Source organism: Oncorhynchus mykiss, chromosome 3, assembly GCF_057628025.1.
Source record: "Oncorhynchus mykiss isolate SJ-2025 chromosome 3, ASM5762802v1, whole genome shotgun sequence".
In the NCBI taxonomy this organism is placed as follows: domain Eukaryota; kingdom Metazoa; phylum Chordata; class Actinopteri; order Salmoniformes; family Salmonidae; genus Oncorhynchus; species Oncorhynchus mykiss.
In genome coordinates this window covers 68,279,432-68,305,595 of record NC_143024.1, presented here as the reverse complement: position 1 = coordinate 68,305,595, position 26,164 = coordinate 68,279,432, and the positions used below count along the sequence as shown (strand labels likewise).

The 26,164-nt window shown below is 44.1% G+C and overlaps 2 protein-coding genes across 8 annotated transcripts in view; one reads left to right on the top strand and one right to left on the bottom strand.

The window, feature by feature from the left end:
- The window catches only part of neb (nebulin), an 85,838-nt gene extending 79,964 nt beyond the window's left edge, over positions 1–5,874 (top strand). For all 4 annotated transcript variants that reach the window (XM_036974698.2, XM_090229990.1, XM_036974701.2 and 1 more), the window contains 6 exons: positions 374–481; positions 715–901; positions 1,535–1,627; positions 4,093–4,233; positions 4,460–4,563; positions 4,870–5,874. In XM_036974698.2, coding sequence (XP_036830593.2) covers positions 374–481; positions 715–901; positions 1,535–1,627; positions 4,093–4,233; positions 4,460–4,563; positions 4,870–5,043 — 807 coding nt within the window. In that variant the 3' untranslated portion in view covers positions 5,044–5,874. The remainder of the gene's footprint in view (positions 1–373; positions 482–714; positions 902–1,534; positions 1,628–4,092; positions 4,234–4,459; positions 4,564–4,869) is intronic.
- A 306-nt stretch (positions 5,875–6,180) lies between these two features.
- rif1 (replication timing regulatory factor 1) overlaps positions 6,181–26,164 on the bottom strand; it is a 31,431-nt gene continuing 11,447 nt past the window's right edge. For 2 of the 4 annotated variants that reach the window (XM_036974741.2, XM_090229992.1), the window contains exons 12-34: positions 25,341–25,451; positions 21,875–21,937; positions 20,877–20,977; positions 20,501–20,587; positions 20,031–20,104; positions 19,728–19,908; positions 19,421–19,528; positions 17,975–18,124; positions 17,731–17,830; positions 17,310–17,614; positions 16,256–16,458; positions 15,966–16,059; positions 15,745–15,876; positions 15,358–15,500; positions 15,104–15,193; positions 14,953–15,013; positions 11,306–14,755; positions 9,392–9,523; positions 8,991–9,077; positions 8,595–8,710; positions 7,608–7,761; positions 7,288–7,411; positions 6,181–6,950 (exon numbers count right to left, since the gene is read on the bottom strand). In XM_036974741.2, the coding sequence (XP_036830636.2) occupies positions 6,685–6,950; positions 7,288–7,411; positions 7,608–7,761; positions 8,595–8,710; positions 8,991–9,077; positions 9,392–9,523; positions 11,306–14,755; positions 14,953–15,013; positions 15,104–15,193; positions 15,358–15,500; positions 15,745–15,876; positions 15,966–16,059; positions 16,256–16,458; positions 17,310–17,614; positions 17,731–17,830; positions 17,975–18,124; positions 19,421–19,528; positions 19,728–19,908; positions 20,031–20,104; positions 20,501–20,587; positions 20,877–20,977; positions 21,875–21,937; positions 25,341–25,451 (6,332 nt within the window). In that variant the 3' untranslated portion in view covers positions 6,181–6,684. Of the gene's footprint in view, positions 6,951–7,287; positions 7,412–7,607; positions 7,762–8,594; positions 8,711–8,990; positions 9,078–9,391; positions 9,524–11,305; positions 14,756–14,952; positions 15,014–15,103; positions 15,194–15,357; positions 15,501–15,744; positions 15,877–15,965; positions 16,060–16,255; positions 16,459–17,309; positions 17,615–17,730; positions 17,831–17,974; positions 18,125–19,420; positions 19,529–19,727; positions 19,909–20,030; positions 20,105–20,500; positions 20,588–20,876; positions 20,981–21,874; positions 21,938–25,340; positions 25,452–26,164 lie in introns of all 4 variants that reach the window. The other 2 variants (XM_036974739.2, XM_036974740.2) reach the window with 1 other exon arrangement.

The following is a 26,164-nucleotide window of genomic DNA, read 5'->3' as shown; positions in this document are numbered from 1 at the left end:
AACCTTATTAATCAGATCTACAGTAGTCAGCCTCTACTCTCCTCATCTCTTTTAATACCACCCACCAGCTGTGATGTGTTGTCTGTATTATCATCGCTAACCCTCTCCCTTGTTGTTGAAACTAGTCAACTTCCTCCTGTTCCCCTGACTTTCTCACACTCCCATCACCCCCATTAAGGATTGGAAAACACACTCCTAACCCCCTTATGAATTGGGACACACCCTCTTAATCCACACCCACTCTGAATGTTTGAATCTCCCTGCTAATATCATCTGTCGGGAGGTCCCAATAATAAGCCCTTCTCAGAGTGGGCCTATCTGTTAACTCTGGTGCTCACGTTGTTCCTCTGCTGTCCTCTCTGCCATCCCACAGGTGTTGTACTCTGACAGCTTCCGTAAGCAGGTCCAGGGCAAGGCTGCCTTTGTGTTGGACACACCTGAGATGAGACGGGTCAAGGAGACTCAACGCAACATTTCTGGAGTTAGTCTCTGGTTCTTATAATGTTATTAAGCTTGTAAAGTCATTTATATGTAATAACTGATGCCAGACAAAAATGTATCACTTTCATAATTCGTACCAATGTTAAACCATACCACTTAAATTGAACTAGGCTTTCCACTTAGTCCTTTATTAAAATGAAATAACACATGCCATACCAAGTTGATTACTCCTTCCCTACCGATGTGAAACCATCCCAGTGCTGTGTCCACCAGGTGAGATACCACCAGGACTTTGAAAGGACTAAGGGCAGCTTCACTCCCACTACCTCTGACCCTGTCATGGACCGCGTGAAGAAGAACACCCAGGAGTTCAGCGACATCAACTACCGTGGCATCCAGAGACGCGTGGTCGAGATGGAGAAGAGACGTGTCGTGGAGCACGAACAGGAGACTGTCACTGGTACCCAATAAAACACACACACACCCACTGTAGTGCTGTGAATCAATCTGAAACCGTGCTACAGCCAGTGGTGGAAAGTACAAATACTACTTAAGTAGTTTTTTGGGGTATCTATTTTTGACAACTTAATTTTATTCCACTACATACCTAAATAAAATAAATGTACTTTTTTTACTCCATACATTTTCCTGACACCCAAAAGTACTCGTTACATTTTGAATGCTTAGCAGGACAGGAAAACTGTCCAATTCACACACTTATCAAGAGAAAATCCCTGGTCAACCCTAATGCCTTTGATCTGGCGGACTCACTAAACACAAATACTTATTTTGTAAATGATGTCTGAGGGTTGGAGTATGCCCCTGGCTATCCAAAAACGAAACTAAGACGTGGCTGTCTGGTTTGCTTAATATAAGGAATTTTGAATAATTTATATCTTTACTTTTGTACACAGGGATATTTGAGCAATTACATTTACTTTTGATATTTAAGTATCGGATTGAATCCAGGCCTAGATATACAATGTACCTTTTAACGCAGAATGGGTCAGAATACGTACATGGACAAGAAGAAAATGGCAGGTATTGGAAACCCCAGCAGACCATTAAAGCCTCTCTGTCTGTTCACCCTCAGATCTACGCGTGTGGCGCACCAATCCCGGCTCTGTGTTTGACTATGACCCTGCTGAGGACAACATTCAGTCCAGGAGTTTGCACATGATGTCAGGTGAGAGACGCCTGGGCATGACATGATTTACATTACAGGAAATCATATAAATGAAAGAATTCTGAATTAGTTATACAGGTAACAGCCAAAATAATGGAAACACCAGCAAAGTGTCTTAATAGGTCGTTGGGCCACCACGAGCAGCCAGAACGGCTTCAATGTCAGGAGGAATGCGTAACTATTCCATAATTTGGTGTTTTGTTGATGGTGGTGGGAAACGCTATCTCAACTGCCACTCCAGAATCTCCCATAAGTGTTCAATTGGGTTGAGGTCTTGTGACTGAGATGGCCATGGCATATGGTTTACATCGTTTTCATTCTCATCAAACCATTCAGTGACCATGTGTGCCCTGTGGATGGGGACATTGTCATCCACTCCCATCAGGATAGAGATGATTAATCATAGGTTGAAGGTGATCACTCAGAATGGCTGTGTATTTCCTGCCGTTTACCTTGCCCTCTCTGTTTATTCCATGTGTAACTTTGTGTTGTTGTATGTTTCGAACTGCTGTGCTTAATCTTGACCAGGTCTCAGTTGTAAATGAGAACTTCTCAACTAGCCTACCTGGCCAAATAAAGGTGAAATAAAAATAAATAAGGGGTTGAGTGGACATAAACCATGCCAGGAAATGCACCCCACACCATAACAGAGCAGCCAGAACCAAATCTAATCAATTTGTATTTGTCACGTGCCGAATACAACGGGTGTAGACTTTCCCGTGAAATGCTTGTTTACGAGCCCTTCCCAACGATGCAGATAATACAAAATAATAATACAAATATTAAAACACCCAAGAATGGAGCTATATACGGGGGGTACCAGTACCAGATCAATGTGGAGCTATATACGGGGGGTACCAGTACCAGATCAATGTGGAGCTATATACGGGGGGTACCAGTACCAGATCAATGTGGAGCTATATACAGGGGGTACCAGTACCAGATCAATGTGGAGCTATATACGGGGGGTACCAGTACCAGATCAATGTGGAGCTATATACGGGGGGTACCAGTACCAGATCAATGTGGAGCTATATACGGGGGGTACCAGTACCAGATCAATGTGGAGCTATATACGGGGAGTACCAGTACCAGATCAATGTGGAGCTATATACGGGGGGTACCAGTACCAGATCAATGTGGAGCTATATACGGGGGGTACCAGTACCAGATCAATGTGGAGCTATATACGGGGGGTACCAGTACCAGATCAATGTGGAGCTATATACGGGGGGTACCAGTACCAGATCAATGTGGAGCTATATACGGGGGGTACCAGTACCAGATCAATGTGGAGCTATATACAGGGAGTACCAGTACCAGATCAATGTGGAGCTATATACGGGGGGTACCAGATCAATGTGGAGCTATATACGGGGAGTACCAGTACCAGATCAATGTGGAGCTATATACGGGGAGTACCAGTACCAGATCAATGTGGAGCTATATACGGGGGGTACCAGTACCAGATCAATGTGGAGCTATATACGTGGAGTACCAGATCAATGTGGAGCTATATACAGGGAGTACCAGTACCAGATCAATGTGGAGCTATATACAGTGCCTTGCGAAAGTATTCGGCCCCCTTGAACTTTGCGACCTTTTGCCACATTTCAGGCTTCAAACAAAGATATAAAACTGTATTTTTTTGTGAAGAATCAACAACAAGTGGGACACAATCATGAAGTGGAACAACATTTATTGGATATTTCAAACTTTTTTAACAAATCAAAAACTGAAAAATTGGGCGTGCAAAATGTGGCAATAGGTCGCAAAGTTCAAGGGGGCCGAATACTTTCGCAAGGCACTGTACAGGGAGTACCAGTACCAGATCAATGTGGAGCTATATACAGGGAGTACCAGTACCAGATCAATGTGGAGCTATATACAGGGAGTACCAGATCAATGTGACCTGTCCATGTGGGCATGCGCTCCTTTCTTTCTGCTGTCGTCCACGTTCAGCTCCTTGGTCTGACTGACATTGAGGGAGAGGTTGTTGTCCCAGCACCACACTGCTAGGTCTCTGACCTCCTCTCTGTATGCGATCTCATCACCATCGGTGATCAGGCCTACCACCTTCTTGTCGTCAGCAAACTTGATGATGGTGTTGGAATCATGCTTAGCCACGCAGTCGTGAGTGAACAGGGAGTACAGGAGGGAACTAAGCACACACCCGAGGGGCCCCCGTGTTGAGGGCCAGTTTGGCAGAGGTGTTGTTGCCTACCCTCAATGCCTGGGGCCGGCTCGTCAGGAAGTACAGGATACAGTTGCAGAGGGAGGTGTTCAGTCCCTGGGTCCCCAGGTTTGTGATGAGTTTGGAGGGGACTGGCATGCTGCCGGCCAATTACGTGGCGGGGACTACGGAACCCTCATTTATTCACGCGTTTCCATTATGTTGGCAGTTACCTGTAGCTTAAAATACAAATACAAAAATTATTCAACCCATGACATTCCTTATCTGACAGTCCAAGCCCAGCGACGCAGCAAGGAGCACTCCCGCTCTACCAGTGCTATGAGTGGTGTTGGCGATGAGAAGTCTGAGGTGTCTGAGGACCCAGGACACCACATGTCGCTGTACAGCAACGGCTTCACTCTCCCCTCTATGGGTAGGTCTACTGTAGTAGGTCCTCCTCTGCTCACTCACAACCAAGTTTAGATATCACACCACCAAACCACTTTGGACCACTTGGAAGTTTAAGTGTCCACATGGATTTAAGACCTATATATTCAAACCTCATCAATACTTTGTATAGTCAGTACCCTGTGCCCACTCCTCTTTGGTAGAAGTATCCTTGAGTATCTCTTGACTAATGTCTTTCCTATCTCCTGCAGGCTACACCCACACCAAGACCGTGGAGCTGCAGCAGAGGTCTTCCTCTGTAGCCACCCAGCAGACCACAGTGTCCTCTGTCCCCTCCCACCCCTCCACCACCGGGGTGAGTACTGTACCCATGTACCACGCTCACAGGAAAAAGGTCATTACCATGGCAACCAGTCCTCAGTTTGTTGGCTGCTGACTGACTGTGAAACAGATTTAGACATTTTATTGCCTCCACATTGGGAAGGGAGACGCCAGAAAAACAAGGAGGCCTGTGTTGGGAGTTTTTTGGCAAAATCCATTTGGTGGGATGTTGTGCACTACTTTGTTCCAAAAATGGATTTGAAAAAAAGATGTCAGTAAACCATCCGCTGCTTTCTTTATCAGCTACCATGACTAAAATCTATTTTTTTGTCCCTTTCAGAAAACGGTGCGTGCCATGTATGACTACTCCTCTGCCGACAGTGACGAGGTGTCCTTTAAGGACGGTGATGTCATCGTAAACGTGCAGGCCATCGATGAAGGTTGGATGTACGGCACCGTGCAGCGCTCAGGCAAGACTGGCATGCTGCCGGCCAATTATGTTGAGGTTATCTAAAGACAAGGCCCGCCCATCCCCTCCAATCCTTCCTCCAGAGTGTGCGAGACATCCACTGGGCTCCCTGATTGGCCCCTACCTACGGCTGAATCTGTCACTTCGTAAACCTTTTGTGTAGACTAGTGCTTAAAATTCGATTTTAGTAGCTATGTAACTATTAGTCTACATGAACCCGTTTCATTGTCCCCTGTGGACGACGTAAAAATAAACATACCTATATATAGACTGTCAAATGTTAAACCTCTTCCAAGACCTTGTTTCGCAATAACAATGACAATCTCATTGTGTAAATTGCAGGCAAATGTATTTATCAGTTAAATATTCTTAAAGCTTTAAAGTTAACTTTCACACAAGAGATGGGCTACATGCAATTCAAACTTTCCTGTGATGTAAAAGTGAACGTATGGAGAGAATAAAGTTGTATTATCACCTAAGTCTACAAGGGGTTGATGAAAATAAATTACAAAGATGTGTAACCTTACCGAGGCATCAGCCATTGCCTCAATGATCTAACCTTAAACCATGGGTCTGTTCAGGATGTAACATTACAGAAAGTTCAGATAGAAATGTATTGTGTAGAACAAATGTTTGTCAGAGAATAGGGAACCGTGTCAGCTCTATTCACTGTATTTCCATCTACAACGTTCAGAGCGTTTCACACCCGTTTCTGAAGAGTTGTGCGTTCTGAAGTTGGAAAAGAGCAGCCTCTTCCCTCCTGAAGGCTGGTCACTAGTTGCATGTGTGTTTTGTTTCTTCTAATTACCTAGGTCTGGGGGTCAAGGAGGTCATATACCTTAAATCAGTAGCTAATAAAGCACACCACGCTCTGCACTAGTGCTGTCTTGTGTTTCTGTATCTTGTGGCCTCCTCACTTTGATTTAGTAACATTACATTTCCTGCAGTTCAAAATGCAGAACCGGAGAAAACGTTAGCAGTGAAACCGACATCAGTTTGTAAGCTTAGCAGTAAAGCGTCCTCTGAGTACAACTCAGGATAAACTGTCCATAACATGACAGACAACATACCATCCAGTTGCACTATAGAAGAGGTTCCAATTCGCTAGCACCACTGGCAACAGGCAGCTAGCTGTATCACATCCGGCCGTGATTGGGAGTCATAACACTTGGTGATACACCCTCAAGTTCTCATCCTTTATTTAAGAACGCAAAATGTAAAAAGGTGCCACCTTCCTAGCCAGTATTTATTGCTAAAAAGTAAATTCATGGCAAAGTCTTGGAACAGCCAATCAGAGACCGTGCTTCCCTTTCACTCGTACCATAGCAACAGTTAATCATCATCATCACCCAACCTTTCAGGCTAAAAAGAAAAGTAAAGCAGTGAGCATTTATAAAATACCTCCCTCACCTATCAGAGGACATGGACAAAGGCCAAAGACAACAGGAGTTAAAAACATGTAGCACAGTCCTGATTAACTGTTAAGAGTGTAATAGGAAAAACAGTGATTGGAGTGTTCAGGTTTGAAGTCCATGGGGGCTGAGGGGCCTGGCCACCCATATATAAAAAAAAGCTCTATAAGATCTCTAAAAACACCAACGTTCCGCCCTCCACAAATGTCAATAGGCACCCTCAATTGTCGGGCATTCCCAAGATATGCAATCCAAACCCCGTAGACCGTTTGTATCAGGGTCCGCTGTCCTTGTTGTGAGAAAGTAGTCTGCTCTGCAGCTGCACCACTACATTCTTCATCATCCCTCCCAGCTGATCATGGAGCTGAACAAGCTGGTCAGGAGAGCAGCGGCTCAGTTCCTCCCCAGCTAGACGAGCTCCCAGGGACTCCACCTCTAACAGAAGATCCCCCACAGGCCTCTGGTGGTCAGGCCTGCTCTGGTCCAGCCTCTCCTCTGGAGCCTGCTCCATGGACACTGGCTCATCCAACATCTCTGTGGCTACAGCAGGGATCAGAGAAAAGTCCATGTATGACATACTGAAGACGAGCGGTATTAGTAATACTACAGATCGCTTAAACTAGATTGAAGGTTTATAGAAAAATATAAAGATGTTTTGTGTTATTGTGACCTAAAAATGAATAAAAAAGTAATTCAACTGTGGCCTAGGCTGGGTTACAGTACAGCACTGTGACAACTGTTGCTTTTAAAAGGGTGGAGTGAGACATGTGATTGATTGTTAAAGTAACATATTCAATTCAAATCGCTTGGCACCAAAAAAAAAAACATTATCATTAGGACATTTTTCTAAAGTGGAGTGTATTTGGTAGGAACTCACCGAGGGCCTCTCCAGGAGTCTTGTCCTCCTCTTCCTGGTTCTGAGGAAGGGTTGGCTCCTCCAGCTCTGATGTCATGTTCTCCATCTCTTCAAAACTCTTCAACTCATCACTACGGCCCTTCCGCTGAAGCAAGGACAAGGCAAACAATCAGATACAGCCCAAACAGATGGCACCAGTTCAGGTGGCTTTTATCTGAAGTTATAATCTATGTAGGACAATTATTTATCGGGTAAGATAAGGTGAACAGAAGAGATTTCATTTTCAGTTGCATTTTTAGAAGGTGGTGGAAAGTTACTGTTTTGAAAGTTTTAGACATTACCTGCTGTTCGTGGTATGTTTTAAGTGCTGTCTTCACATTCGAGATCTTTGGGGAGCGAATGGGAAGGTTCTTGATTTCGCTGGGTGTGAGAGCACTGAGGTCTCCAACCGTTTTGATATTACGGGCACGCACAAGATGACCAAAACCACGAGGCCTATAGGAAGAGAGAGAAAAATAAATACAAATCTCTCTCCATGTCTGGGGGGGAAAGATCTCAAACTGTCCACTATGAAGTTTTGGATGTCAGCAACACTTATTATTGAAAGGAGCATCAAGCTCATCACTGTGCACTTTCACCACCCTGTGAAGTTCATCATAACATATTTCATCTGTAGCCTAACAAACTGCATGCTTTCCTGAGTCGTAGTAGGAGGACCAGACAACATATCTCCTTTACTTCAATATGATGATTTATATCAATATTTGCGCATATAGGCGTTTCCGCCATCATTTCTCGCTTAATTAATTTTACCAACACACAAAGATCCCATGTTGTCTAGCATATTGTTTTATCGACATTTGGAAGACAATTTTCTGTTTCCATCAGGCCCGTCTTTTCTTATCCAACATTCAGTTTACGTATTAAAAGGTTGCCGGAAATGTAGATTTATTTGCATTGTCCCTGTTAAATAAACCTAAATATTGAGGGTCTTATTCTGGTGACATGATGATCTGGCTGCCGTTTGACAACTAAAAAGAATCTCACTCTCTCGTCCATAATCATCTCATCATGTAGGCCTTTTTTTCTTTCTGGGTACATTAAATCGCAAAAGTAATTTTTTATGCACACTACGTCATCAACACACTGCATTTTAACCACAAATCAATTTGATGGACACATCTGGTGGGAAAATGCGCATATTGTTTTTATGCAGATTTTAGAATATTCACATGAAAATCTGTTGTCAATTGGATGGAAACCGATCTAGTATGTCAGATTTAGCCAGCCAGACAAATGTTCCATCATATAGGGATTTATGTCCTCACCACATATTGGAGGTGATCTGAGGCAGTACCGCCTCCACAGGCGTAGAACAGCTGACCAGGGCCGGGTACACACAGTCCTTAGGGATGGGCCTCGGCTCCCGGCTCATCTCTGAGATCTGAAACAACATTCATCAAGTCAGCCACTGATCAAAGGAATTGGACTCATGTACTTGTTCTTCAAAAATATGATGCACAACAATCATGCACTTTGAGATATCATGCATTTCTGAATGTAGTAAAAATGAATGTCCTTGTTCTTGATAATAAGGTTTCTATAATCGGATACATTTGGTTAAAAAGGATTGAATTTGGATTTAAAAAAAGGTAAACCGTGTTGCATTTATGATGGTGTCTGAAAATAACTTGGGTACTACCTGTCTAGCTGGGGAAACATACCAGGCATTTCTTGGAGCTCTTGTACCCCGGGCTGCGGAGATTGCGTGGACTAAGGATCATTAGGCCCTTTGTTGGTGTTGTGATATACTGCAATATAGAGCAGAGGTTAGGTTAGGTTAGGTTAGGTCAGGTTAGGTTAGGTTAGGCTAAGAGTCCAAATGTAAGACATCAAAAAAAAGGAAAGGCAAAGTTCTGTTAATCTGTGGCCCCTTATAGAGTGGTATTCTCATTTGATATCTGCATGATTAACTAACATTCTACACACGGTCTCCCATTGATGACGATGAATGATATACACGAAAGTCCAAGTGGCACATACTTGACCCTAAATCAAACCTATAAGGATTTTGTGCAAAGTATATCAAATGACATTTAATAAACATCACTAGTGGATCATATACCTTAGGCTGAGTGATGCTACTGCTGGCAGTTTTGGCTCTTGGGGAGCTGGATCGGATGATAGGGCTGCGACGGTCAATGTCATCTGCCAGCTCCTGGTGTTGGATTGGGTCGGCAAATGATACTCGTCGAGACTGCAAAATATAGATTCATTTAACACTGGTTTTCAGAACCTGCTAATGCCATTCTAGATACATCAAGGTTTCTCTTCAACCGAATGTAATTTTCAATTCATAATGATTTAGTGAAATGCAGATAATTCTAATAAATGCATACAGTGCCTTCGGAAAGTATACCGACCCCTTTAGTTTCCCACTGTGTTACATTAAAGCCTTATTCTAAAATGTCTTAATATATATATTTTTTAAATCCTCAAATCTACACACAATACCCCATAATGACAAAACAACTTTAGAAATGTTTGTAAATGTATTAAAAATAAATACTTATTTACATATAAGCATTCAGCCCCTTTGCTATGAGACTCGAAATTGAGCTCAGGTGCATCCTGTTTCCATTGATCATCCTTGAAATATTTCTACAACATGATTGGAGTCCACCTGTTTATTTATTTAACCTTTATTTAACTAGGCAAGTCAGTTAAGAACAAATTCTTATTTTCAATGACGGCCTAGGAACAGTGGGTTAACTGCCTTGTTCAGGGGCAGAACGACAGATTATTTACCTTGTCAGCTCGGGGATTCGATCTTGCAACCTTTCGATTACTAGTCCAACGCTTGAACCCCAAGGCTACCTGCTGCCCCAGATCTGGGAAGGGTACTAAAAATGTCCGCAGCATCGAAGGTCCCCAAGAACACAGTGGCCTCCATCATTTTTAATTTAAATGAAATAAGTTTGGAAGCACCGAGACGCTAGAGCTGGTCGCCCGGCCAAACTGAGCAATTGGGGGAGAAGGGCCTTGGTCAAGGAGGTGAGCAAGGACCCAATGGTCACTCTGGGAGAATCTTCCAGAAAGACAACCATCTCTGCAGCACTCCACCAATCAGGCATTTATGGTAGAGTGGCCAGACGGAAGCCATTCCTTAGTAAAAGGCACATGACAGCCCGCTTGGAGTTTGCCAAAAGGCACCTAAAGACTCACAGACCAAAATAAACAATATTCTCTTGTCTGATGAAACCAAGATTGAATTATTTGGCCTGAATGCCAAGCATCACATCTAGAGGAAACCTGGCACCATCCCCACCATGTTTTTCAGCAGCAGGGCTAGGGAGACTAGTCAGGATCGAGGGAAAGATGAATGGAGCAAATTACAGAGATCCTTGATGAAAACCTGCTCCAGAGCACTCAGACTGGGGCAAAAGTTAATCTTCCAACAGGACAACGACCCTAAGCACACAGCCAAGACAACGCAGGAGTGGCATCGGGACAAGTTCCTGAATATTCTTGAGTGGCCCAGCCAGAGCCCGGACCCAATCTAACCTCTCTGTAGAGACCTGAAAATAGCTGTGCAACAATGCTCCCCATCCAACCTGACAAAGCTCAAGAGGATCTGCAGAGAAAAATAGGAGAAACTCCCCAAATAGAGGTGTGCCAAGCTTGTAGCGTCATACCCAATAAGACTCGAGGCTGTAATCGCTGCCAAAGGTGCTTCAACAAAGTACAGAGTAGTGTCCAAATACTTACGTAAATGTGATATTTCCATTTTTGTTTAAGTAACACGTTTGCAAACATGTCTAAAAACCTATTTTTGCTTAGTGGGGTAGTGTGTCGATTGATGAGGGGAAAAAACTATTTGATCCATTATAGAATAAGGATGTAACGTAACAAAATGTGGAAAAAGTCAAGGGGTCTGAATACTTTCTGAATGGACTGTAAATGTATCATAAAGAACGCATTGTAACCACAGTCTGATTTGTGTAAATCTTCATAGATTAAGTACACAGGATCATGTTACCTTAGTGAAAGGTGAAGAACTCTCCTCTTCTATTGGTCTTTTCTGTCCCTTCTTCAGTATAGAGGTGGAGGGGGAGGCTGAGGGAGTCCACATTCCCCTAATCCTGCCACTGCTGGGGCTCTGGCCCACCTCCAAACCCATCATAGCCTCCAAACCCTTCTGCTTGGGAGGCGAGTCTTGGCACAACACGTCTTTAGAAGTACTTGGATGATGTAGAGGCACTGGTGCTTCGCAAGTGTCGAAGGTCAGAGGGGCAACAGAGTCTAGAGGATGTAGAGCTAGGTCATTATTGTCTAGCTGAGTTTCTTCACCGTCCTCTTCTTCACACTCAAGACTTGGAACCGTATCCATTTTTGCCCTCTCTTGGAGAGGAGTGATATCTTGAACGTCGTTTGCCTGAGGCTCTGTGTCATTTTCTCTGGTCCTAGTAGAGGTGTTGTCAGATTCTGGCTGGCCTTCTTTAATACATGTGTACTGCTCCTCCTGTTGCTCCTCATCTAAGCCATTGAAACCCTCTGGTTGGGTATGCACAATAGACATGAAAACATCCTCTTCTGGTTGGTCCTCCTCTAGAACATTGTTAGTAGACTCTGGATGTCGGTTCTCCTTGTCTTCTCCCATCTGCTCCTCTGTCACCTCCTCACTGGACACAGTCACAGGCTTCGGCACATCTACAAGCTTCTCCCCTGAAGACTCAGCAACCTGAAGACTCAGGCTCAGCTTCTCCTCTGCAGCTTCGCTGGGTGAAGTATCTGTGGGGAGACCAATGGAGATGGGAGGGGTGCATAGTTTGTTTGGTTCAAGTAATACACTTTCATATCCTGAGAATGACTTTCCATCAGCGGAAGGCACTGGAGAGTTGGCCTGCTCAGAGTCAGTGAGGAGCTTATTTTGGAGCTGTGTTGGCCCTTCACACCCAAAGTCACTATGAACACCCTCCTGAGAAGAGACTGTTTTGAGGTTCTTCCGTGGGGATATGCAAAAATGCTGACTCTTAAGTTGTTCTAGATCAGATTTGAACGAAGAGTTGATCAACTGAGAAGGCAGCTTGGTATTCTCACACTCACCCTCTATATCTACAATCTCAGTGTTATCCTCCCTTTGCCCCATATTGTTCTTTGTTATCAGAGGAAGTTTCAGAACATCCATAACAGGTTTAAGGGAGTTGATACTTTTAATGGTTTCATCCACATCCTGAGGAATCTTAACTTCTAAGGCCTCACTCAATGGGTTTTGCAAGTCTGATTCAGACTTTAGAGAAGATTCAGAAAGATCCATTGGGATCTCTAGGTAAGCCCCTGGCTCTCCTGATCCAACAGTAGCAAGTGGGCTTTGAAGAGCTTCGGTGGATTTGGGATTCCTGCCTCTCTTCTTGGGTTTCTGGGCATCCTCCCGGGTCTCTGAAGTGTCTGACTCCTCCACGTTGGAGGACAGTAAGCCCTGAGAAGCTCTCCGTCTCGTAGTCCTTCTGCTTCCTTGGGGGGATTCCTGTGTTCCAGCCTGGTCTGCCACCTGGGAGCTATGAGTCTCTATGGTAGGGGTTGGCATAGGGCTGCTGCTGGCCTTCAACTGTTCCTCTAACTTGCTTCTCTTACTGGATCTGCCTCTGGGCCTCGGCTGGCTGTCTGTTTGTCTGGTGGCGGAAGGAGTGACCTGAGAATCAGTCTGGCTCATCTCGGGTGCTGCTGCTGAATCAGTGGCCACATTTGGACTTGTTTTGTCCTCCAACTCAGCCACTTCAAGGGGCACCTTGCTTTTCCTGCTTGCTCTACCCTGTGACTGGCTATATTTTGGAGTGGCTGAAGGTGTGGTGATCTTTGAGTCAATTTGACAGAGTGTGTTTTCCGTGCCAACTCTTCTCTGTTTGTCTTTACCCTGTTCTTCGGACTGTGTGACCAATTTACTCCTCCCGCTTGATATACCCTGTGAATGTTCATCTCCTGTTTGAGCAGCAGGAGATCGTGTGGCCATCTGAGAATCACGTTGGCTTTGCTCCTCCTCAGTAGGATCCTGCTTTTCAACCTTGTCTGGGAGATCAAACTCCTCCGAATCACTGACGGCCTTGCTCCTGCTTGTTCTACCCTGGGACTGACTCTCTAGTTGAGATGGTTTGGCTACATGTGAATCTGTTTGACTTGGCTTCTCCTTCTGAGCCCTACCACCCTTTTGTTTCTGATTGCCATCATCCTCTACTTCCACAGCCAGCTTACTCCTCTGACTACGTCTACTCTGTGATTGGCTATCATTATCAGAGGCAGTGACCGTTAGGGAGTCACTTTGACTGAGCTCTTCCTTTGCAACACCTCTCCTCTTCCGTTTGTCTTTTACCAGCTCTTCTGATTCCCTGACCAATTTGTTGCTCCTCCAACCCTGTGATAGGCTGTTGCTATCACCAGCAGGTGAAGGTTTGGCAACCTGTGAATTTGATTGACTCAATTCACTCACTTCCTTGTGACTTCTCTTTCTCAGCTTGTCTTTTCCACCATCCTCCTCAACAGCCAGCTTACTTCTCCTACTGGCTCTACCTTGTGACTGACTATCAGTTGGACTGGCAAGAGAGGGAGTAGTCTTTGGTGAATCAGTTTGACTCACATCCTCTCCAGGTTGAGACTTCTTCCTCTGTTTGTCTAGATCATCTCGTTCCTCTGTGTCCTCTCCTGGTCTCAGCGGCCTACTCCTCCGCCGTCCGGACCGCCTTGGTTCACCTTGGCTCAGAGTGGACTGGGAGCTGGTATAATCTTCCAAAAGACCTTTAGATTCCTCTTCTTCCTGACTGTTGTTTCCCATTACTTCTTCAACTGCAGGAACTGGAACTTCCTTCAGTACTTCCACCTGAGTCTGGGTGTCTGGGATGACATCGTCCTCTGTGGTTTCACTTGACTGTTTCTCAGCGATTATCTCAACTTCAGATTCCTTTTTGTTTTCTGAAGATTCGTGTTCCTCTTCCTCCTTTAGGAAAGACTCGTTCCTGGAGCTTTTGTGTCTTACTTGTTCAGTCTCCTGGGAGTCCTGTCGGTCTGTGTCAGCCTCAATCTCTTCCGATGGTTTCTGAGAGGCAGGCTCCTGCTCCTGGCTGTTCAAGGTCCTGGTGAGGGGGCCTGTAAACTTCACCACGTTGGCAGGACTAGCAGGCTTCCCCTCAGCATACTTCTCCAGAGTGATGAAGGACTGGCGACGACTGTTGTGTTTCTTAGGTGTCCCCGAGATGATATCAGAGCCGCCAGAAACAATTGGGCTGGTGCCCTCTTCTCTAGACTCCATGGCAACATCGGAGTCCTCCAATGGAACATCTTCGTTGGCATCCTCCATGGAAACGTCTACAGACTCAGGAAGTACTTCCTCAGGAGGCTCCTCTTCCATTGCCGGTTCTGCCATCTCATTGGTTGGACTGATATATTCCTGGGTGTCTTTTGCCAAAACCTCAGAAGCTTCATCCCGTTCCACGTTACCCTGTGGAGAAAAGAATGCAGAGACATTTGATTTGTATTTTCACTTTCTTTTGCGTTTGAGGAAAAGGCTGTTAGCTTTGATGGCTTCTATGTTTTAATTTCAATGAAAACAGTTCATCAGGGCAAAAAAATTATAATTCATAATTCAGAACTCCGGGACAAATGTAACAATGAACTTTGTTGTTAGATTCTCTTTACCTCTGCTTTACCCTCATCTTTAGCTGCATCTTCGGCTTGCTCATCTGCTGGTAATTTGTCCCTGAAAAAGATATTCACGTTCTAACCATTGTGTCTCCCAACGTTGATAGATTAGTGGTATACAGTGTAACGGCAGCAGCCAACTACTTACAGTGATTCCTCCTGACTCTGTGTGTACTGGGTGAAGACTGTGGTATCAAGGGAAGCATCCAGGTTGTTGTACATGGCAGGGATGTCAACCCTTTAGAATAAAACCCATACAAAAGCATTATACAGTGAGAAAATGTAAGCATTTCTAAACTTTGTTGATTTGTCTAAAGGCAAAAATAAAAAAAGAGACGACGTAGAGAGACTTCCTGGTTAAATAAAGAGTAAATTAACAAAGTTGATTGGCCCGAAACTGACCTTTTGGTTCTCTTGACCTCTTTCTGGTGCTCAGTGAGAACTCTCTCCTTGGTCTCAGGGGGGATGAACACAAAGTCTATCGAGGCCTGCTCCTCCAGTTCCTCTCTACGAGGCAGCTTGTGAGAACCAAAGTCAAGTTTTGTCTGATAGGGAGAGAATAAAAGTCAGCTCTAATATGATGCTGATGGCAAATGGTGGCAATAGAGACAATTTACTGTGTTTTGATGGCCTTTGTAAGAATATAAAAGCTGCCGAGCACAAGATTTGGTCATGGGGTTCAGAGAATAAAGAATTCCATTTCAATTGAGTCAATTCCATTTTTCCTCAATGTGGGGAATTGAAATGGAATTCATACACGGGAAATGACTGGGTAAAAGCAGCACGTACAGAGACGGGCTTGGTAGAGGTCTTGGAGGTCCTGTCCTTTATCTCCTCAGCCCTGGGCAGTAGAGAATCCCTCTTCACCCCAGAAGTGACCTGTACTCCACTCAGTTTGGTCTCCAGCTGAGAGCTCTCACTCTGCATCCACAAAACATAATCCAGGGATTATTACACCATTCATATGAAACCTGCTCCGATTTGACTTATTCAACAGGGAAAACACTCACCGAGGACTGTCCACTGAGTTCATCTGGAACTTCAACAGACTGAAATCCAGGTAGAATGATAGGAGTGTTCTGCTTCACCTGGCTCAACACCGGCCTGGAAAAAACAAACATTAGCAAACATGAAAACCTTTTAGGGTCAGTTTAGGGCCAGTTTTCAGGACCCAGATTAAATACATTGCTGGACTTTAAAAGCAGTTTTATTGGCGATCCTCCACTGAATATGCTATTGGTCCAGGAAATCACCCCATAAATATAATATGGCTCATCTTAACATCCAAACAGATTCTTACTTGAGTTCCTCTGGATAGACGAGGACCAGAGTGTTGGCGAAGGTTGCATTCCAGAACTGTGTAGCTAAGGAGCGGACCTGCTTGCGCCGATGGAGGAACAGGACACAGAGCAAGGGGGACAGCAGGGAGAGCAGCTCATCATCATAGGCCAGGGCTGAACGGATCTGCAGGCACCCCAAGACATCACTCAGGAGCTTCTCCAGCTGCAGGGAAAGAACACACTTATAGTGAGACTAGCACCCAGACACAGATGATCGGTTAAAGATATGAAGCATGCAAAGAAAGTATCAATTACTTAGAAACTGAGCAAAAATATAAACGCAACATGTAAAGTTTTGGTCCCGTGGTTCATGAGCTGAACTTTCAAAAATCCCAGAAATGCTAAATACGCAGCAAGAATATTTCTCTCAAATCTGTTAACATCCCTGCTCGTGAGCATTTCTCCTTTACCAAGATAATCCATCCACCTGATAGGTGTGGCATATCAACAAGTTTGGTCAGTTTTGAGGGAGCGTGCAACAGGCTTGTTGACTGCAGCAATGTCCACCAGAAATGTTGCCAGACAATTTAATGTTCATTTCTCTACCAATTCGGTTTTAGAGAATTTGCCAGTACGTCCAACCGGCCTCAAAAACAAAGACCTTGTGTAACCATGCCAGCCCAGAAACTCTACATCCGGCTTCTTCACCTGCGGGATTGTCTGAGACCAGCCATCCGGACAAGTGATGAAAGTGAGGAGTATTTCTGTCTGTAATAAAGCCCTTTTGTGGGGAAAATCTAATTCTGATTGGCCTGGCTCCCAAGTGTGTGGGCCTATACCCTCAAAGGCCCACACCCATGGCTGTGCTCCTGCCCAGTCATGTGATATCCATAGATTAGGGCCTAATGAATGCATTTCAATTGACCGGTTTCCGTATATGAACATTAATTCAGTAAAATCGTTGAAATTGTTGCATTTATATTTCTGTTCAGTATATAACATTAATGCAGTAGTTTATATAGAGATCCATTTCAGTACAGATAAAGAAACGAAATGGAAAACATTTCAACACACCTTTGCTCCAAGACTTGAGGTACATTTGCGCTGCTCATTTGGAGTCCTCCCAGCCTGTTCATAGAGGGCTACGAGGGGATGTGAGAGAGAGGCCAGGGCCTCCTGGATGGCTGTACCCAGAGACAGATTAGAGAACAAGATAGAGAGGATGGAGACCAGGGCAAGGCCTGTACCATTAGGGGCCGTCTCAGGGGCCTCCAGTGCATTGAAGGTCTCAAGGGATTGAACCAGCAGGGTCTGGAAGGTATCCAGGTTCCCCAGGGCCTTGCTTTTCTTACGCACCCAGGTTAGATGGGTGTGGGGAGCTGGAAGGGACGAGGGGAGGGTAAGTAAACATCAAGCCCATTGAGTTAAAAAACACCTTGCATTTGTGATAACACGTTTTAAAAATCTGGTTAAAACAGTGCTAAAAGCATCTTACATTTCATCTTCTGCTGGAACTGTGGTGTGTAGGGAGAGAAGTCTGCACTCTCAGCGATGACCAGGAGGATGTTAGCAACCGCATGCAACGTTGCTGGAACCTGGAGAATAAACAAATGGGCATGGAACACTCCATGAATCTGAACAAACTACTGGTCAACAGTATTCATCAAAAGGCTACCAACTCTGGTAAATTAGATAACCATTGGGTGTTGGGTACAGCGCAGCGGTCCCCTCTTGCTTACCTTCAGAGCCTTTCTGTCCAATATGGCAGCCATCTTGACACACAGCTCCTCACAGCAGACGTTCTCCTCGGCGGTGGCCACCAGGGCAGAGCAGCGGGCAAACACCTTATACAGCCTGCACCACGTACCCAGCAAGGCCTTCTGAGTCATCTACAGAGGCAGAAAGCATGTTTGAGATTGAGCACGTTGCAGTGGGACAACGCAGAATCACATATCTTCAAACTACCCTGCATTCCAGCCCTCATTATGAGATTAGCGAATCTGCGCCTCCTCGACTTTCTCAAACTGATCCACTCAGATCACACTGACAGTATGGTACTTCACTGAAAATTAGAGCAAAGCCCTCAATAGGTTCAACTGTGGTTTATTTGAGAATCCTATAGCATGATCTTTTAAAAGATAAGCAGACCTGCCAACCAATTTTTACCACTTCAGCACGGCGCCGGCCCCCCCGGCCCCCACAACTGCGCACGTGCGACACCCACACTGCTCAAATCATAGGCAAATGCCAACTAGAAATACGTTTAAAATGTTCACATCAGGGCTCTCCCTAGGATTTCCTGACAACATGGTGCTGATGTAGGATTACGGTTGGTTGGTTGGGTGGGGGTCAGTCAACTTCCCCCCTCAGGAAGTTGGAGCATTTTGGAGAAAAAAAACGGCCATTTCCTGAAAGTCTTACATATCAAACAATGTACCCAACAGGTGTTTTGTTTAATGCTAAATTAAATTGAGGTGGTCTCAATGACACTTTCAGTTTTCTAGGTTAAATGTAGGGGTAATGATTATTCTAACATCTATCTGGATAGTCTGGTGAAAATGTTCACTGGCTTCTTCTGAATGTTGTCGTAGTCTAGCTTACTGTTGGCTATCTGGAATATGAAACACCTGAACTAGGCCTGTATGAGCTTGTTTCAGTTCTCCATCCCCGACCTCATCCATCTAGTTAGGTCTGACAACTAGGATACCATTCTTTCAACATGCCTTGTCATTGGTGAACTGACTATCACATCCGCAGCCTACTGTTGACATAGGCCTACAGCTATATTAAGAGGACTGATCAAGAACTGATTCATTAACATAGGCCTACATTATCGTTTCTGCTTGTCCATGCGCTTGCTCATACTACTGTTGCAAATATCAAAGCGTGTGCGGGCTAGAAAGTGTTCTCGCTTAGTTGACTAAACGCTGCAGCTAACTATCTTTGTCGTAATGACGCCTTAGCTAAGGAACCAACCAAGAAATAAGTGGTTATGTGCTTGGCCAACACCAACAACTTCAGACAGTTGAATTAAAAACCACAATGTGCCAACTAGAAGCCTATTGTTATGTATTTAAGGGTTGTTTTTCCACACAAGCGTACATTGACCTCACATTGCATGCATGGTACGCAAAATGCGTGCAGGCTGGCAGGTCTGGATACAGTATGCCATCTCAGAGACTCACCTGTGGCAGAACCTTGCCAGGTAGCAGGTGTATGATGGGGAACATCAGGGCAGTGAGCACAGCACTGAAGTTGTGCTCCAGAGCATCCCCTTGGTTCACCTCATTGGTCTGTGACGAGGGAGGAGAATCTTATTAAACCAACCTCCACCTCTATCTCCATCTATGCAACACGTAGGTGAAATATAAATCAGTTTGTTTAAGGTGACCCCTTGGCGAAATTGTTCTTGCATCTAAACAAACAAGCATCGTATGCAGTGCAGTTCTAGACACGTACAGATGTCAGTTATACAGTTTGTTCCTTTCTAACCTGTGTGATGGTGTCAGTCAGCGGGTTGACCACCAGGCTCCACATCCTCCAAAGCTGTTCTTTGTTCTCCAGAGTCCCCGCGCAGTGCCCAACCGCCGCCAGGACCGCCTCCCCAAATGCCAGGGGGGACGTGGGGCCGGACAGACCACAGCTCACCAGTGTCTCCAAACACAGGAAGAACCTGTGTGTGTGTGTGTGTGTGTGTGTGTGTGGGGGGGGGGGGGCAGAGACATAACTCAAATAAGACCAGAAAAAGACATGTGGCTGCTACATTTACTTATGGTAAGACAGGGGGAAACCCACCTCTCATCCTCTACGAAGCCTGCCACCAGACTGTGGTTGTAGAACAGGAGAATCAAGAACAGAGCTGGGGTTCCCTGGGGCAGAGACGGATGAGACAATGTAACCACACCACACACAGAATTCAGAACACATCTGGCTCCCATAAAGACACTGCAGGATGTTCATTTACACTGATCTAGAGAAGACATCTTTATAGAGCAGGTCACAGGGTTGTCATCAGTACAGTGTAATAGGAGTCTATAGCTATGTCTCAGGGAACCTTCTATTGTTCAGATTTAAGATTGTGTGCAACAAAGAAAGGAGTCCGAGCTAGCAGGAAGCCGCTGGATAGACCTACTGCATTTCAGTTTATTACGTATGGAAACTGTTGCTTACATGGTGCCTTTCCCAATGGGAAAGATCTGTGTCAAGAGCATAATCAGATACACCCTGCATACAGCTGAACAGAAAGAGAAGAGGCAGAAACTCACATTCAGTACATCCATTTTGCCCACTTGGTAAGAGGCAGATCCCAGTACTCTCTGAGGGATACCCTTCACTGTCAATTCCAGCAGACTCTGTTGAGAGAGTCAGTAAGAAAACCATCTACTGAAAGCATTACAGCAGACTTTTTTACAAGCTAAGTGTGGCGCTTCAGGGCATTGAGCGATATCCAGAACATCTACATACAAGGTGGTCTACTGACACTTGTATGAAAAACTCCTGGACCAAAACACAGACTCATTAACAGAAGTTAGTAAGACTTTAGCTTTTAGTTTCCACTAACATGGGCTACCAGAAGACCAGTCCTGGTTGGAGGTGTAGTAGAATAAGAGTAGGTAGTACAGTGGTGGAGGCAGGTCTTACCAGAGCCCTGTTTGCAGGGAGGGCCTCTGAGGAGATGATGCTCTGTAGAGCCTGTAGCAGCAAGGTCAGCACCTCAGAGCCTTGCCTTTCCTTCTTATTGCCTGCTGTCACAGTAACACAGGTACAAGGGACAGGATGAGAGACAAACAAGGACAACATACTAGGGGTGGATCTCCATTGGTCTTTCCTCTCTCCTCACCACCTTCTCAAAACACATTGGAGAAGGTCCAAGGAGAGGGACCTAGAATTTACTTTTTGAGAAAGAGGCAAGGAGAAAGGACGAAAGTTATCAATTAAAGACGAGATCTTTTTACGTAATTTCTTTGGAAGGTCATCACTGGGGTCTTGCCCCTCAGATTTCATTCCTCGTCACAGCGGTTTCAGATCCGAAGGTCTGACGTCCGCTCAGACTTAAACTGATGACAGTGGGGTAGGGCCTGGGGTGGGGGAGGCTGGGGTCTCTGCTCTCCCCCCTGACAAAGAGGACTCAGGCCCAGCTCTGGTACTCTGTGTGGGGCCGCAGGGCTGACCCCATGGCTGAAAGGGTCAGTCCAACATTGCAGCGGCCACAGAACAGAACATTTCCCAATAGCAGCCAACTAAATGAAGACGGAGTGAGGTTAAACTATGGCATTACTCATCCAGCATGATGGTCTATCATTCCAACAGAGCAATGTTTCCCAAACCACTCCAGTCATTCCACTTACTTGATGTATTCCAGTAATAGCACACTTATAAATGACCCTACTGGTCAACTGATCACCATGCCCTTCATTAGTTGACTCAGCTGTGCCAGTACTGCAATACATAAAGTAAGTGGAACAGTTGGGGGTAACGAGGAGACGTTTGGGTAACATGGCTATAGAGGAGCTAGCCACGGCTGAAACTAGCTCATCAGTGAGTGAGATTACAGAGCTTCCTGGATAGACTGCAGGCCTAAATCATGATAGAGGTTATTCTCTAACTCCAATCTGATGTGGTTGGACCCTGGCACTCACCAGCATCAATCGTTGTGCTTACGAAACTGACGAGGTTCTTCCATATAAGGGAAAGCAAGGCATCTGCAGGGGATAGAGAGAAAAGGCAAGTCATCCCACATGAAGTGGCACAGTCATTTAACCCCCCCCCCACACATGCACTTCTACACATACAATCATTCCTTCCAACTCCTCCACCCCCAAGCAATGACTGAGGCGGGTTCCAATTACAAGTCGATGTGAGGGAGCCCTTCCACGACAGCAAGTCAAGCCAGAGCTATCCTATCCCCTTAATGGAGAGAGTACTTCTCTCTGGGTGCGTTTACACAGGCGGCCCAATTCTGATATTTATTCCACTAATTGGTCTTTTGACCAATTATATCAAATATTACTCAGAGCCGGTCTGATTGATCAAAAGAACAATTAGTGATACAAATATGAGGCTGTGTAAACGCAGCCTCTCACACACACACACACACACACACAAGTTACAGGCCTGGCTTGCCGCAGCTTGTACTAGGGAATGTTTGGAGCCTGCGGCATCTGTTCTTGGAAGAAGGCTAGCTGAATAGCATGCAAAGTGGAAGGAAACTAGGAAAAATGTAAGCCTAACAGGGCCATAGATTATTTATATCCTCTCCCTGGCTAGACTGGCAGAGGAAGAAACAGCTATACACTGAGGCTGACTCTGAAACAGTCTTCGAGATTACATACAATGGCTCTACTGTAGGGCTGGAATTGCCAGGGAGCACACCATACAATATTATCGCTATAATTAGGTACCGATACGATATGTACTGAGACTCTCAGGATCCTAAATGTACTGAGACTCTCAGGATCCTAAATGTACTGAGACTCTCAGGATCCTAAATGTACTGACTCTCAGGATCCTAAATGTACTGAGACTCTCAGGATCCTAAATGTACTGAGACTCTCAGGATCCTAAATGTACTGAGACTCTCAGGATCCTAAATGTACTGACTCTCTCAGGATACTAAACGTACTGTGATTCTCAGGATCCTAAACGTATTGTGATTCTCAGGATCCTAAACGTATTGTGATTCTCAGGATCCTAAACGTACTGTGAGTCTCAGGATCCTAAACGTATTGTGATTCTCAGGATCCTAAACGTACTGTGAGTCTCAGGATCCTAAATGTATTGTGATTCTCAGGATCCTAAACGTATTGTGAGTCTCAGGATCCTAAATGTATTGTGATTCTCAGGATCCTAAATGTATTGTGATTCTCAGGATCCTAAACGTACTGTGAGTCTCAGGATCCTAAATGTATTGTGATTCTCAGGATCCTAAACGTATTGTGAGTCTCAGGATCCTAAATGTATTGTGATTCTCAGGATCCTAAACGTATTGTGAGTCTCAGGATCCTAAATGTATTGTGATTCTCAGGATCCTAAACGTATTGTGAGTCTCAGGATCCTAAATGTATTGTGATTCTCAGGATCCTAAATGTATTGTGATTCTCAGGATCCTAAATGTATTGTGATTCTCAGGATCCTAAATGTATTGTGATTCTCAGGATCCTAAATGTATTGTGATTCTCAGGATCCTAAACGTATTGTGAGTCTCAGGATCCTAAATGTATTGTGATTCTCAGGATCCTAAATGTATTGTGATTCTCAGGATCCTAAACGTATTGTGAGTCTCAGGATCCTAAATGTATTGTGATTCTCAGGATCCTAAATGTATTGTGATTCTCAGGATCCTAAATGTATTGTGATTCTCAGGATCCTAAATGTATTGTGATTCTCAGGATGCTAAATGTATTGTGATTCTCAGGATGCTAAATGTATTGTGATTCTCAGGATCCTAAATGTATTGTGATTCTCAGGATGCTAAATGTATTGTGATTCTCAGGATCCTAAATGTATTGTGATTCTCAGGATCCTAAATGTATTGTGATTCTCAGGATCCTAAACGTACTGTGAGTCTCAGGATCCTAAACGTATTGTGATTCTCAGGATCCTAAACGTATTGTGATTCTCAGGATCCTAAACGTACTGTGAGTCTCAGGATGCTAAATGTATTGTGATTCTCAGGATCCTAAACTTATTGTGAGTCTCAGGATCCTAAATGTATTGTGATTCTCAGGATCCTAAACGTATTGTGATTCTCAGGATCCTAAACGTATTGTGATTCTCAGGATCCTAAATGTATTGTGAGTCTCAGGATCCTAAATGTATTGTGAGTCTCAGGATCCTAAATGTATTGTGATTCTCAGGATCCTAAATGTATTGTGATTCTCAGGATCCTAAATGTATTGTGATTCTCAGGATCCTAAATGTATTGTGATTCTCAGGATCCTAAACGTACTGTGAGTCTCAGGATCCTAAATGTATTGTGATTCTCAGGATCCTAAATGTATTGTGATTCTCAGGATCCTAAATGTATTGTGATTCTCAGGATCCTAAATGTATTGTGATTCTCAGGATCCTAAATGTATTGTGATTCTCAGGATCCTAAATGTATTGTGATTCTCAGGATCCTAAATGTATTGTGATTCTCAGGATCCTAAATGTATTGTGATTCTCAGGATCCTAAATGTATTGTGATTCTCAGGATCCTAAATGTATTGTGATTCTCAGGATCCTAAATGTATTGTGATTCTCAGGATCCTAAATGTATTGTGATTCTCAGGATCCTAAACGTATTGTGATTCTCAGGATCCTAAATGTATTGTGATTCTCAGGATCCTAAATGTATTGTGATTCTCAGGATCCTAAATGTATTGTGATTCTCAGGATCCTAAATGTATTGTGATTCTCAGGATCCTAAATGTATTGTGATTCTCAGGATCCTAAACGTATTGTGATTCTCAGGATCCTAAATGTATTGTGATTCTCAGGATCCTAAATGTATTGTGATTCTCAGGATCCTAAATGTATTGTGATTCTCAGGATCCTAAATGTATTGTGATTCTCAGGATCCTAAATGTATTGTGATTCTCAGGATCCTAAATGTATTGTGATTCTCAGGATCCTAAATGTATTGTGATTCTCAGGATCCTAAATGTATTGTGATTCTCAGGATCCTAAATGTATTGTGATTCGAAACAGCGATTTTATTGCAATTTGCTGTTCCAAACATATTGCTCACCATACACCGAGTAAACATTAAGAACATCTGCTCTTTCCATGACAGACTGACCAGGTTAATCCAGGTGAAAGTTACAATCCGTTATTGTTGTCCTTTATTAAATCCACTTCAAAATTAGTCTTGATCAGTCATGGCAAAAAGTGCTGAAAACATGATGGCTCACAATTTTTTTTTTTTTTTTTTTACACCAATACCACCTAACAAAAAAGAAAATTACAAGTATCGCTATAATATGGCCCAAAATAACTATTGATTTTTTAAACCACATCCCTACTCTAAAGGAGCCTAAATGGCAGTCAGAGCCATCATGGCGTTCATTGAGTCTATGCTCTTGTCAATTACAGTGAGTTACTTGAAGGCAGGTAGGTAGGTACCTGGGGCGTCTTTGCCGATGCAGATGAAGCTGTCGTGCACAGCAGTGATCAGCAGAGGGGCGTGCTTGGTGAAGGAGAAGGGGCTGGACAGGAAGGGGTGAGAAATAGGTTCTGAGAAAACAAAGAGGGTCAGTCAAGGTAGAAACAGGCAAACAGGTTCCAACAATTCTTTTTTATCTGACAGTTTACTTTACAGGGATTGCACATGAATAATGTGTGTGTCATCCCACGGTAACAAACATTTATTAAACTAGTTCTACACCTCCACAGGTTCAAAGGGCAAATCATATTCAAACAGCGCCACAGAGCAGCAAATCAAATTGTGGTAGCAACCCATTGTATTTCTATGGTAGCAACCCATTGTATTTCTATGGTAGCAACCCATTGTATTTCTATGGTAGCAACCCATTGTATTTCTATGGTAGCAACCCATTGTATTTCTATGGTAGCAACCATTGTATTTCTATGGTAGCAACCCATTGTATTTCTATGGTAGCAACCCATTGTATTTCTATGGTAGCAACCCATTGTATTTCTATGGTAGCAACCCATTGTATTTCTATGGTAGCAACCCATTGTATTTCTATGGTAGCAACCCATTGTATTTCTATGGTAGCAACCCATTGTATTTCTATGGTAGCAACCATTGTATTTCTATGGTAGCAACCATTGTATTTCTATGGTAGCAACCCATTGTATTTCTATGGTAGCAACCCATTGTATTTCTATGGTAGCAACCCATTGTATTTCTATGGTAGCAACCCATTGTATTTCTATGGTAGCAACCCATTGTATTTCTATGGTAGCAACCCATTGTATTTCTA